At 55.2% G+C, this 14,025-nt stretch overlaps 1 protein-coding gene across 1 annotated transcript in view; it reads right to left on the bottom strand.

Annotated features, from left to right (window-relative positions):
- The window catches only part of GAS7 (growth arrest specific 7), a 140,660-nt gene that overhangs the window by 55,941 nt on the left and 70,694 nt on the right, over positions 1-14,025 (bottom strand). The window contains exon 3 of the mRNA XM_077746546.1: positions 2,108-2,188. Within this exon, the coding sequence (XP_077602672.1) occupies positions 2,108-2,188 (81 nt within the window). The remainder of the gene's footprint in view (positions 1-2,107; positions 2,189-14,025) is intronic.

Here is a 14,025-nt window from a genome sequence, read left to right as displayed (position 1 = left end):
GAACCTGCGCTGAGAACGAACCAATCCCTGGCTACAGGTGAGTGTTCAAACCTTCCCCAGAAGCTCCCAAAACTCAAGAGGTAAAGAGCCCCATGGCCGCCCTCACACTTCTGCCTCCAGAAAGCACCGTGGCCCGGGCTGATTTGTGGTTCCCACTGGTGTTCATCCTGACCTGTTTTTCCATGTTTTTCTGCAGAAGGGACCACATTGGAATATTTGTGGTCAGCAAATGTGGCTGAGGTTTCCACGCTGCCCTCGCCCTCCCCACCCACCGTGCGCGTAATCACCCCAACGCCCGTCGCTGCTAACCGAGAGCCATTCTGATAGAGCCAAGGAGTGCCGGGCTGCTTCAAGGAGGCGGCATCTCTGGGCGCCTGGGGGGCTCAGTCTGTTGAGAGTCTAACTCTCGATTTCTGCTCTGGTCATGATTTCCTGGTTGCAGAGTCTGAGCCCCGCGTGGGGCTCTGCGCTGACAGTACGGAGCCTGCTTGGGAAATTCTCTCTCTGTCCCCTCCCCCACTTGTGCTCACTCTCTCTCTCAAAAAAAAAAAATCAACTTAAAGAAAAAAAAGGCAATGTCTCATGAAGACGCCTCTAATGCATTTCACTCTTACCCTCAACCCCAACCCCAGTACTCAGAATGAAATTGACACCTTCCTCTGGCTTGGCAGGGGAGGGGAGGAGCGGTCGCAGGCTCCACCCCTGCGGACTGGCCTCCCCTCATCGCCTCCCGCTCTCCCCTTCATCCTCCACCCTCCAGCCACACACTGGCCTGCGCTGTGTTCTCAAACACGCCAAGGTCACCCCTGCCCCAGGACCTTTGCACCTGCCGTCCATGGCCCAGAACACGTCACTGCGACCCCACACACATACCCATCTTCTCCTCACTGGGGCCGTTCCCGACTCTCCAGCCCTGCACTGCCCCACGGCCCTCACTTTCACTCCTTGCACAAGAACATGCAGGAACAGCCCAACACATTTCACATTTGGGCTTATTCGCCCAAACCCCCCACTAGAATGTGGGTCCCGGGAGCGGGGACCGCACAGGCGTGGCTCATCTGTGGCACAGTCCCCAGCACCGAGAATAGCATCCGGCATATTCTTTGAAGGAAAGGTTTGAAAGTCTGTCACTGCTGCCCTGAGTGGTCCCCAGAAGGGGAGTCAGCAGCCCCAGAGTGTGGGGGCGGGGACGGCTAAGCTCGGAAGCAACTTCGTGTCCCCGCCGAGTCCGTGTCCCTCCCACAACCAAATCCAACCTCCTGAAAGCCGCCTGTTCCAAAACCAAACGAGAGAATACACGGGAAAAAAAACCAAAAACAAACCCTGGTGCTCCCGTGGGAAGAAATGCCGACGAGGCCACTCTTCCCTTCTTCCGATCCGAGGTTCCGTGCGGAACTTAGAAGAGAAGGTGTCAAAGCCTCACGGATGCCCCGAGCGCCTCCCGGGAAGGCCTCTTCCCTCCCGCCCCAGAGCGTCGATGTGCCCACGCCCCGAGGAGGAGAGAATCGAGGGTCAGAATCCCCGGAGGCTGGAGGGGGCCTGAGCCACCACCTCCCTCCTCCAGGCCCTCGATGCGTACACCCGGGCAGAAGCAGGCTGGGCACGGAGACGCAAGGTGCCCACGGCCCCGGTCTGACAAGCTGCGACTTCTAAGACGCCTGCGACAGGACCGGCCGCCTCACCCACCTCCACCTGATTCCCCCTGCAGACAGAGAACTCAGACCCTGACAAGGAATCCCAAGTCCCTTCCAGAACATTCTATCTGCAAGCTGCCCCGTAAAAAGCTGCCCCCTTTAACTTGTACGCCGTGGTGGGCTCGGGAACGGCGTGGAGCAGCTCTGTACCCGCCCTCGCAGCCAGGTTAGAGCCTGATGCCACGCCTCACCCGGCCGCCTTCTCTCCCTAAGCACCTGACCGGGAGCGACGGTGAGGCACCGGCGTGCTGCCCACACTGCCAGGGACGGCCCGTCCTCCGAGCCCTCCAGACCCCGCCCTCCCCACCCCCCCCAGCCGGGCTCCAGACCCCAGCACCCACAGTCCCGGCCTTTCCGGTGAAGGGGGGTGTGCAGCCCCTCCCCGTTGCCCCCAAAGAGCGGGTAGACCGTACCTGTTGGAGGCAGAGAGCTCCTGTGAGGGCCAGGGCTGGCCGCAATCCCAGAAGAACTGCTGGGGCGTTCCCAGGTGGTCTCTGGTCAAAGAAAGAAACACAATCACTTTGAGACTGTCACAGGGCAGAGCCCCGGAGGGTCCCAGCAGAGCTAGATGGCAGAGGAGACCCGGCCGGCCACCATCCTGCCCCAGCCCAGGGGGGCGGGGGGGAGCTGGCCTTCCGCTCCCACACCATCCCCCTCCCCACCTGCCAGGATGATCGAGCTTCTAGCTGGGGACCCTTGGAAATGTCCCTCTCGGCCCCCCCAGCCCCCACCGATCCCCCAAGGCTGCCAACCCAGGCACCTCCACTTCTGTCCCGTGCCCTGGGACCCAGCCGCTCACTGGCTGTTTCTCCCAAGCGCCCACTGTCACCTGAAACCCCAAAGCCAGAGGAAGGAGCCCTGGCCTGGGGTCTGTGCAGAGACATGGGTCCTCCGTCAAGTGAGAGTGATTCCCCAAGTCCTTCCCGGCTCTCCAGGCCCACGTCGGGTCTGAATTCCAGCCACTGCGTCAGCCTGGCCCCTTCCCCCTCCCCGGGTGTCCAGCAAGGAGCCAAGCTAACACCGCGGCCGCGTGGTGGCCCCCTGAACGCGACGTGAGCCGCGTCGCCGCTGTGAGCAGAGACTTCTCATAAAGTTATCCGGCGAGAAAAAGAATGCTTCTCGCTCTGTACTATTTGAGGACGTAGAAATACACAGAGGAGTCAGCACCCATAATCGCACAGCTCTAAGTCAACATTTCGGTATCTCTTGAGATTTATTTTCAAGTCCCACTGGNCGTGGGGGGGCGGGGGGGGGGGGGGGGGGGGAAGGGGCACGGAGTGCTACGCACACGCTGGCTGGCCGATGTTGGGGGTTAAAAGGCCACCAATTCCCTTGCACCGAGGCAGACGATTCCACACAGCTCGGAGTTCCCAGGGGCTGGCCAGGGGCCCTTCCTGTGACTTTACTACATTACCGCTCCCTTCCCTTCCCCAGGGGCTGCTCCCAAGAGTATTCCCCTACCCGCTCCTGAACCTCCTGCACCTAAATCTGTCTCAAGTTCATCTGAGAACCAGACCTAAGAGCCTCCAACACCCACACACCCCAGCGCACACACTCCATCTAGCTCCTCCAAGGGAGTCAGCACTCTGACCCACCTCTCAGGCAGCACAGACCTTGACCTCGACCCCTATGTCATCTCCCTGAGAGTCAGGTCTATGTGCCCGGACAGACGGGCAAATTGAAAGATGGACACCATGACGGCACGACATAGGTTCCTATGTGCTGTGACCTTCCAGTCTCCAGAGACAGCCAGCTCTGTTCTTCCAACAGGTGGGAAAAGTGCCTTTACGCCTTTGGTGGCTGACGCCACAGACCCGACTTCAGAGAGCACCCAGCAGCCACGTCTGGGCTTGTGAAAGTCGGCTGGGAGCCGGGCGGCAAGCCCCTGGACGGCTGTGCTCCAAGGTCAGTGGGCCGCCTCTACGCGGAGCACCAGCTCCTCTTAAAACTGAAGCTGGTGATGCCCAAGGTGAAACTCGGGTTCTAGTCGGACAAGAGCTACGCGCATGCGCACGGACCAAAGAACACGGCGGGAAAATGGCTCCTGGCGGTAGACAGGGGAACACCGGAGGGCGGCAGCGGGAGGGGACTCGGGGCATCGGGACAGTAGCGGGGCGTTTCGGGCCAGACGCAAAGCAAGCTTCCTGCTGAGGTCACTGCATCTATGGGACACAGGATCCCTCAGGGACTGAAACTTACTGAGAAGTANAAGTGGAGTGCTGTGGGGGGGGGGGGAGGGAGAGAGAGGAGCCAGCAACAGACATGAGGACTTGACTCTCCCCTCCATCCTCTGGGACCTGCAAACCGCCACCGAGATCGGGGGAAACAAAGCAGAGCTTAATTTGAAGATGCTTTTTAGCTGAGAAGTCTCTGTGTCTTGTTCCTCCCGCCCCAGCCCGGGCTCTCCAGGGAAGGGGGTCGCAAGAGGCAGAGACTCAGGCAACAAGAGAAAATGTGCTGAGAGCAGAGAAGCCGTGTGAGGTCATGTGCTGAGGCGTCTGCAGGAGGAAGCCCCGAGATCACAGGCAGATGTGGGCCTCCGGTCAGAGCCCCACTCACTGGAAGGCCTGCGCTCGCTGGCCGGGGTCACTCACAGGCCCCCCAGAAGCTGGAGTCCAACGGGGCGCCTGGGTGGCTTAGTCGGTTAAGCGTCCGACTTTCGCTTAGGTCATGATCTCGCGGTTCGTGGGTTCGAGCCCCGCGTCGGGCTCTGTGCTGACTGCCAGCTCAGAGCCAGGAGCCTGTTTCAGTCTGTGACTCCCTCTCTCTCTGACCCTCCCCTGCTCACGCTGTCTCTCTCTCTCTCTCCTAGAAATAAATAAAACATTAAAAATTTAAAAAAAAAAAAAAAGAAGCTGGAGTCCATCATTCCCCTATGAGCCACGTCTGTCCGGCCGAACGCCATCTGGGCGCCATAACTCTCTAAAGGATGCTCGCTTGGCCGGCTCTGGGCCAGCCCCAAACCCAATGCCACTGCAAGTCTGAGGCAGGAACACGGCCAGGCCAGGCTTGGCGGACGTCTGGAGAGTCCCTGTGGCTGAGTCACCTCACCGGCAGCGAGAAACATCACCCCCAGATGACCAGATTGCCCACAGGAAGGAAGCCATTTCTAGGCTTTTTCCAATAAAAGATTCCCTAATCTATTTACAGCGCACCAGGCTCGTCGACCCCGTCAAAGCAAAACTCAAGCAGCAGTTTGGGGCCCGGGTTGCCCTGGATTAAGGCTCTTCTGCATTCTCTGGGGATCCATCCCTCGGGCTTTAGATGATTCCAGAAACAGCCCGACTCCTACCACCAGCATGGTCACCATGCAGGCCCCAGGAGCTCTAGGGAGCATGGCGAGGTCAGCCTGGAGAAGTGAGACGTGTTCTTGGAGAGAATGCAATTCACAAGAAACACACTTTTCCCAGCAATTCGGACTTCCCCCGCTAACCCCAGAAAAGCCACACGCACAGATCAACTGACGGTGGACCAAACCGGCCCGTCAAGGCTACAAGCTGGAGATTTTAATTCCCCCGTCGGCGGAGGACAGTGGCTGCCGTGGAGAATAAAACTTTCGGAGACAGTCTAGTTAAAAGGAGGGCAGAGACGCAAATCTGGGTTTCAAAGCACAGATGGCCCCTCCTTACAAGAATAACAACACTGATGCGAATAATGAAACAGGAAGCGAGGCAGGAGTTACTAACTTTAAGCTTCTAGACTTCATTGTCCTTGTTCAGACTGCATCCTGCTTGCATTAGAAATACTGGCTTCCAGCGCGAAAGCCACAGGGACCCCCCTGGATCGACGCCACTGGTCCTGGTGATTTGCCTTTTGGGGAAGGTGTAAGCCCCGCCCTCCCTGTCCCNCCTTTCTGTCCAATCCCAGCGGACACCTGCTCCCCACTGGTCCACTGGCCGGGCTCTGGTGGTGGCTCTCTGCTGCCCCCGGTGGCTACCAGGTGAAATAACCACAGGTACCAGCTCAAGAGGGAATTGGGCCCTTTGGGGTCCTGGCTGGCCTCGGAGATTCCTCCAGTCCCCTCCTCTTTGCCCTTTAAAAAAAATTCTTCCTTCTGGGGCACCTGGATGGCTCAGGCTGTTGAGCGTCTCACTTCAGCTCAGGTCATGATTTCACAGTTCGTGAGTTCGAGCCCCACATTGGGCTCTGTGCTGACAGCTCAGAGGCTGCATCTCCTGGCTCCTTGGCTTCGCAATCACTTCTGGCTACAGGGCTTTCCCAACCCCTTCTTAAAATTAAATGGAAATTGACTTCCAACCACAGACCCTCCACAGGAAGTGAACCACCGACTCTCTGAATACCCATCCACTCGTGCCTGGCCTACCCCAAGCCCCTCCATATTGGGCATCTCCTTTAATGGTCCCCAAGTACCTATGTAATGGGTGCTATCGTTTCCACTTTCTAAGGGAAGAAACTGAGGCCTTGACTGACAAGCAGCAGGGTTGGGGCTCAGTCTCCCAGCAAGACCACCACATGCCAGCTACACCAGTGCCCCGTAGCCCAGTGCCAGGAGCTGCCGCACAAGGATCCTGTTTTAGTCTGCGCACCATTCTGTACCTGAGAATCATTCTTTTTTTTTTTAAATGTTTACTAACTTTTGAGAGACAGAGGCAGAGTGCAAGGAAGGGAAGGGCAGAGAGAGAGGGAGACACAGAATCGGAAGCAGGCTCCAGGCTCTGAGCTGTCCGCACAGAGCCCAACGCGGGGCTTGAACCCACGGACCATGAGATCGTGACCTGAGCCAAAGTCAGACGTTTAACCGACTGAGCCACCCAGGCGCCTGTTTGAGAATCATTCTGAAAATCAATGGGTTTGTCCTATTAATGTCACATAAACATTAGCAATACTTATAACATGGTTAATATTTGATGTAATAAATTGCATTATTGAACATGCCAGCACTATACCTGCAGGCTTACTCTGCATCTGGCGGTATTCCGTGCCCTGCGGATACTGCAGAAACATAACTGGTTAAACACCCTCCACCCCCAGCTTGCATTCTGGTAGTTATGATGCTATTCTGTCCATTTTTTAATGTCCACATGTAACATTCTCCATGAATGAGAACTTAAATTTTTCTGATGGAGGTGGAGGGAGGGAGTCACACCAGAAGAAAGGTAAATAAGAAAGTAAAACATAGCATGTTAGAGTTTATTCTCTACTAAAGAGAATAAAGCAGGGAAGGAGGATAAGAAAGTTGTATTAGAAAGGGATGTAATTTTAATGGTTTGTTGTTGTTGTTTTTTTTTTCTAGGAGAGAGAGAGAGAGAGAGAGAGACAGCGTGAGCAGGGGAGGGTCAGAGAGAGAGGGAGATACAGACTCTGAAATAGGCTCCAGGCTCCGAGCTGGCAGTCAGCACAGAGCCCGACGCGGGGCTCGAACCCACGAACTGCGAGATCATGACCTAAGCGAAAGTCAGACACTTAACCGACTAAGCCACCCAGGCGCCCCAAAAAGGGATGTAATTTTAATGGTTTGTTGTTGTTGTTGTTGTTTTTCTAGGAGAGAGAGAGAGACAGCGTGAGCAGGGGAGGGTCAGAGAGAGAGGGAGTCACAGACTGAAATAGGCTCCAGGCTCTGAGCTGGCAGTCAGCACAGAGCCCGACGCGGGGCTCGAACCCACGAACCGCGAGATCATGACCTAAGTGAAAGTCGGACGCTTAACCGACTAAGCCACCCAGGCGCCCCAGAAAGGGATGTAATTTTAGAAGAATAGCCAAGGGACGCCGGGGTGGCTCAGTCGGTTAAATGTCCAGCTTCAGCTCAAGTCATGATCTCACAGTGTGGGAGTTCGAGACCCACATCAGGCTCTGTGCTGACAGCTTCCAATTCCGTGTCTCCCTCTCTCTCTCTCAAAAATAAGTAAATACATATTTAGAAGAATAGCCAAGAAAGTTCTCCCCGAGAATGCACATTTGAGTAAAGTTTGGAAAGTAGTTGAGTGAGTTTCTGTTGCTGCATCAGAATCTACCCCAAAGTCAGCAGCTCCAATCAATGAGCATTTATGACATCATACTGTTCCGGAGGGTCAGGAATCCGGGAGGAGCTTACTGGGGCGGTTCTGGCTCAGGCTCTCCCATGAGGTTACAGTGTGATCTCAGCTGGGGCTGTGTCATCCGAAGGCTTGAGCGGGGCTGGATCCACTCATGTGGACGGGCCAAAGTTCCTTGCCCCCAACATGTGTGGTCCGAGAGAGCAGGGAGAGACCCTCACGATGCCTTTTATCACCCAGACACAGAAGTGACCCTCCATCACCAAGGCCAGACTCTACTGCCCACACAGACCAACACTGACAGAATGTGGGAGGGGCACGGAGGGGCGTGAGTGACAGGCAGCTGGCACGCTGGGGGCCATCTTGGAAGCCGGCTAATGCCGCAGAAAAGCAACAAGCCGTGCATGTGTGTGAGGGAACAGAACTGAAGGTGGAGGGAACCACAAGTGAAAAGGCTTGGAGGCAGGCACACATCTGGCATCTTCAAGAGATTCAAGGAAGATGATGTGGCTGAAAAGTGGGGGTGGAGGCGGAGGGCCGAAGTCAGGGGTCACAGGGCCAGACTCGGACATCCAGGCTCTCACAGTGGGGTCCTGGGCCAGCAGCATGAGCATCGAGAACCGGCCAGAAATGCAGATGCTCGGGCCTCACCGTACACCTGCGGAATCTGCAACGCGGACATGTGGGCTCAGCCTCTGTGGCCTGAGCCACAGAAATGACGTGAGAGGGGCAGGGTCCATCCGGGAGAGGACGGCACGGCCAGCACCACCGCCATCAGCTAGGGGCCGGCGGCATCCGGGGAATGTCTCACTCGGGAAGGGGTGCCCAGTTCTACCCGCAGCTCTAGAACCAGATGCTGTGGGCACAGAGGCAGTTCTGGGACGATCTAGCGACACCCAGGAAAGACAGCTTGACGGAAGAGATTCTGGCTTGGGAAACTTTGTCCCGATCTGTCTCCCACGGGGGCTTCCCCACCTCCCCCCAACTCTGCCATACAGCTCGGGTCCCCAGCAGCAGGGACGGATCAGGCGGCCCGTCGGCAAACGGAAACATGCACAGGCCTTTTGCGAACGGCCGTCAGCGGGCACGTCAGCAGCACAACTGCGTTCTGTGGGATCCACCACCCAGGTCTGACCACCCGCGGGAGGGCTACAGAGCCTGGGCCAGACTGTCACTTTCGGGCAGCGTGGGCCACCGGGCCCCAGAGTCGGCCACCCGAGCTCCAGCCAGAAATGCCTGGTAAGCATCGAGCCCGGGGAGATNCGTGGGTTCGAGCCCCGCGTTGGGCTCTGTGCTGACAGCTCAGAGTCTGGAGCCTGTTTCGGATTCTGTGTCTCCCTCTCTCTCTGACCCTCCTCTGCTCACACTGTCTCTCTCTCTCAGAAATAAATAAACCATTAAAAAATAAAAAAAAAAAAACACGTGAGGGTCAGGATCAGGCAAGGTGTGAAGCCACACGCATGGGAGGAATGTAGGGTAATTAAGGGGACTCCCCAAACGCCCATCATCATTAGCCCGACCTTCTGAAACTACCAGGCTCACAACATCTGGCCCCCAGAGAGCCACCGCTTTGACAAGGAGGTTCTGTGACCGATTTTAGCTCCAGGGACAGACTTACAGATTAGAGCGTCACAAACCCTTTGGCACGGCTGACTCTTTAGAGTCTTTCCTAGAATAGGGGACCACGAAGCGGAGAAGAGAAAGCAATGCAGTGAAGGAAGCCGAGAGGGAAATGTCACCAAGAGAAGGTTCTAGTGGCTGCTCGGCGGGGACAGAGCTGGCAGCAGGGCGGAAGGCAGATCGGGGCCACCTGGTTCAGACACGGGGAGGGTCCCGGTGACCCTACGGGCCTGTGAGCTCCCCGTCCACACCAGTCGGACTTTCTGAGTACGAACTGTGAGCAGGTGCCGAGCCTGGGGAGGGGCTCCAGGAGCCCACACTTTCATCCTGCCCTCGGGGAGCTGACAGCCTGGATGGGGGGCACGGATGACCTCCTCCTTCCTCAGCCACAACACCTGCCTTCAAGTTCAGCCCTCCCACCGGACGTACCGAGGGCAGGGACCGCGTCTCGCAGGCGCCGGGTAGAGTGCGCAGTGGGTGTTGGGGGAATGAATGCAGACTCAGCTCAGAGCAAACGTAAGAACTCCGTTTGGCCACATGGCCAAAGGCTGCCTTTCAAAAAGCGTGCGTGTGTGTGTGTGTGTGTGTGCGCGCGCGCGCGTGCGCATGGATAAAACAACAAACGGATGGAAAGACAAAGAAAGACCAGTGAGAGAGGACAGAGCCCCAGTCCCCTTCACACAGCACGAATGACACACGCCGCAAGCAGTCCGATCTAAAAGGAGCACCGAACGCACGGGTGGCTGACGGAAGTGCGATGGCAGATGGCCAAGAGGAAAGGGCGTCCGGTCTCACTCAGAACCAGAGAGACCCAAACAGAAGTGACAGCAAGACACACTTTTTCTCACCCACTGGACGTGTCACACCTTTCAAGACTGACACCCCCTCGTTAGCGAGGATCCGGAAAAACAGGCTGGGGATGCCTTGGGAAGGCTGTGTGGCGATAGCGATCAAAAGCCGGAACGCACACACCCTCTGACCCGACCGCAGTTTCGGGGGTGCTGTGAGGTAATCCGCATGACGAGGCGTTTGGGGGCATGTTTTGTTAGAGGAGGGAAACACTAGAGACATGCTGGAAATGCCCCGGGGCACAACGCTACTTAATTCCAGGGAATGAGGCAGATGGAGGGGGGGTGCAGGGCGTGTCCAAAACACACTGCTAAGTGTGCAAAAGTGTACAGCAGCGTACAAAAGGTTCTCAGATGCACGTCAGAAGGGGCCTCAGTAGGGGCGCCTGGGGGGCTCAGTCGGTTGAGCGCCCAACTTCGGCTCAGGTCATGATCTTCGCGGTTCATGGGTTCAAGCCCTGCATCAGGCTGTCTGCTGTCGGCATGGAGCCCACCTCCAGATCCTCTGTCTCCCTCTCACATTTCTCTTTCAAAAATAAAGAAATAAACGTTAAAAAAAAGGGCCTAAGTAAAATGTACAGGCACAGAAAATTGCTGGAAGAATACACACACAAGAAGCATTTGATGCTAGTTAATTCTTTTTTGTTTTTTTAATGTTTTTTTTTTCTTTATTTCTGAGAAAGAGACAGCATGAGCAGGGGACGGTCAGAGAGAGAGGGAGACACAGAATCCGAAGCAGGCTCCAGGCTCTGAGCTGGCTGTCAGCACAGAGCCCGACGCAGGGCTCGAACCCACGAACTATGAGATCATGACCTGAGCCAAAGTTGGACGCTTAACCGAGTGAGCCATCAAAACACCCCACGCTGGTTAATTCTTGAAAACCAAACCAAAGTCAGAAGACTGTATTTTTCCAGTGCGCCCCATCTGACTGCTTCACCAAGCACATGGTAAGTTCCCATGAGAAAGGGTCGTGTTGATGCAGGAATCAGTTGGAAGAAAGGCAGAAAAGAAAAACAAGAAACCGACCCAAGTGGGCTAGGTTAGCGTACGGTCAGGCCGTGTTTTTCAGGGCAATGGTAAACGGCTCCATCAGTGAATAAATGCTGTTAGAACGCCAGGCCAACGACTGGAAAAAGATTAAGATGATTAAGGGACATCCATTTCTCACGCAGTTTCTGAAATTAACTTTTATCTGAATTAAAAAATTTAAGGGCTGGGGGTGGGGTGGCCTGGGTGGCTCAGTCCATTGAGCATCCAACTCCGGCTCAGGTCATGATCTCATGGTTCGTTAGTTCGAGGCCCGAGTTGGGCTCTGTGCTGACAGCTCGGGAGCCTGGAGCCTGCTTCGCATTCTCTGTCTCCGTCCTTCTCTGCCTCTCCCCCACTCACTCGTGCTCTCTCTCTGCTGAAAATAAACATTAAAAAAATTTTTTAAGGGGAAAAAAACCAGTTGATGGGAGTACTAGAAGAATATATTCCCTTCCTGTGCTGGCAAAGGCCTTCTAAACGTGACCTCCAAAGGAAGAAATCGAAAAAGCTAGAGACTGCCCAAACAAACTCTCTATGAAAATCACAAGCAGAATCCTAAACCATCATTTTGCAAAACGGAACTATTTGTTACACAAATCCAGGCCCTTCTCTAAGAAGCCAGAGCCCTTTCTTTGTAGATCCACCTGCCTACTCTCTGGACCAGTGGACATGGCACAGAACGGGACGTGGGTGGGTATCTTCGACCGTCAGCAGCCAGTTTCTGCTAAAAGGCTGCTGAGGAAAAGAAGCAAGTGTGCAGAGAGAAATATGCATGAAGCAAAGCGAACGCAGAGAACCAAGGAGGCATAAGACATCGCGAGGCCCCAGAAACGGGCTAAACAGCTCATCGCCTGCTTTCCGGTCCATAAGCTGGGGCTTCTTTTTTTTTTTTTTTTTTTTTAATNCAACCGACTAAGCCACCCAGGCGCCCCCATAAGCTGGGGCTTCTAAGAGACGCCTTGCCTGATACCCTTCTAACAAATGCCCTTTTTCCCCACAAGCTGGTTTGAACGGGCTTCCATTCTCCTGCCCACAGGAATTGCCCGGTAAACAGCCAATGCCGGCCCTGAGCCCTCAGATCCACATCTGGAATTTTCTTCTGTGCCCGTGCTGCACCGGGCTTCTCACCAGGCCCCCAGGAGGACCCCCACAATCTCTCCGTGTGGAAAAATCACACCGCTCGCCCGTGCAGAAGCTTCTCTTCCCGCTACGTGGGATTTTCCACTCAGACACCACCTTTTCGACTTGTTTTCTGAGAAGCTCCGTGTTTGTGAACCTCAGCCGCTCGGCACGGCTGATCCTCATTTAGAAGACTTTCCAGTAAAAGGTGCGACCTCACGTTTATAAATAATGCTCGAAATCACGGAGTGTCGCTTTTCACAAGGACACAGGAAACCGCCGGAGCGTGCTGCAGTTATTTTGGAAAACAGGGATAAGCCATCCTCCCTCCCGAGAGGCAGCCACCATGGCACTTTCCGGAACCTGCTGGAAGGCCATCGGGAGCCTGGGCCACAGAGGGCCCGGCCGCTCCTTCCAGTGCAGCCAAGCCCCCATCAGCAGCTCACAGAGCAAAAGGCACAGCAATTCCGGGCGCCATAAACTCTCTCCAATCTCCAACATCAGGAAAGCGCATTCGGGAAAGAGAGGAGCGCACGAGCTGGGGGAGAGATGGGCAGCACTTGAGAGTTGATGAAATGAAACTCTTTGGAAATCACGCAGGCAGGCAGGGGAAAGAACTCTGCTAAGAAGCCAGCCAGCCTCATCCACTAAGGGAAATTCTAGAATGCTCTAAGCAGGGGGATCCCGCAGGGTGGGCTCAAAGTGCGGTGGCGCGTCTCGTCACCTGGCGGGCCGGTAAAGGCACAGACCACGGGGCTCCTCTCCCGGAGTTTTGGGTCAGGAGGTCTGGGCTGAGAGACTGCATCTCCGACAAGCCCCCCGGGTGACACTGCCGGCCCAGGAACCCCACTCTGAGAACCACAGGCCTAGAGGGAGCCGAGGAAGGGCAGAGTTCTCTCTGCAAAAGTGCCGCCTCCTGGTAAGCAGATGCCGTGTGTCTGTACAATGGAATATTGCTCGGCGATCAAAAAGAGCGAAATCCTGCCGTTTGCAACACCGAGGGTGGAGCTGGATGGAGTGCGTTCTGCTAAACACAGTTAGTCAGTGAGAGAAACAGATATCATAGGATTTCACTCGTGTGGGACTTAGGAAACAGAACAGATGCACCAGGGGAAGGGAAGGAAAATTAAGATAAAAACAGGGGTGCCTGGGGGCTCAGTCGGTCGAGCATCCGACTTCGGCTCAGGTCATGATCTCACAGTTTGTGGGTTCGAGCCCCACGTCGGGCTCTGTGCTGACAGCTCAGAGCCTGAACCTACTTCTGATTCTGTGTCTCCCTCTCTCTCTGCCCCTCTCCTGCTTGTACACTCTCTCTCTCTCTCAAAAATAAAGATTAAAAAAAAAAGATAAAAACAGAGAGGGAGGCAAACCATAAGAGACTCTTAAATACGGACAACAAAGTGAGGGCTGCCGGAGGGGAGGAGGGTGGGGGGCTGGGCATTAAGGAGACACTTGCTGGGATGATCACAGGGTGTCCTAGGTAAGCAATGAGTCACTAAATTCTATTCCCGAAATCATTATTACACTATATGCTAACTAACCTGGATTTAAATTTTTAAAAATGCAAAAAACAAAAACTTTTTTAAAAAAGTGCTTTCTCCTGTCTCCAGGTGTTAGGGGAAAGGGTATTAAATTTTTTTTAAGTTTGGGGTTTTTATTATTTATTTTGAGAAAGAAAGGGGGAGAGAGAGAGCATAAGCGGGGGGGGGGGGGGGGAGGGAG

The sequence above is a fragment of the Crocuta crocuta genome, unplaced genomic scaffold, assembly GCF_008692635.1.
Source record: "Crocuta crocuta isolate KB4526 unplaced genomic scaffold, BGI_CrCroc_1.0 scaffold139, whole genome shotgun sequence".
NCBI classification, from domain to species: Eukaryota; Metazoa; Chordata; class Mammalia; order Carnivora; family Hyaenidae; genus Crocuta; species Crocuta crocuta.
The sequence above is the reverse complement of the archived record's forward strand: the minus strand, read 5'-3'. Positions and strand labels throughout refer to the sequence as shown.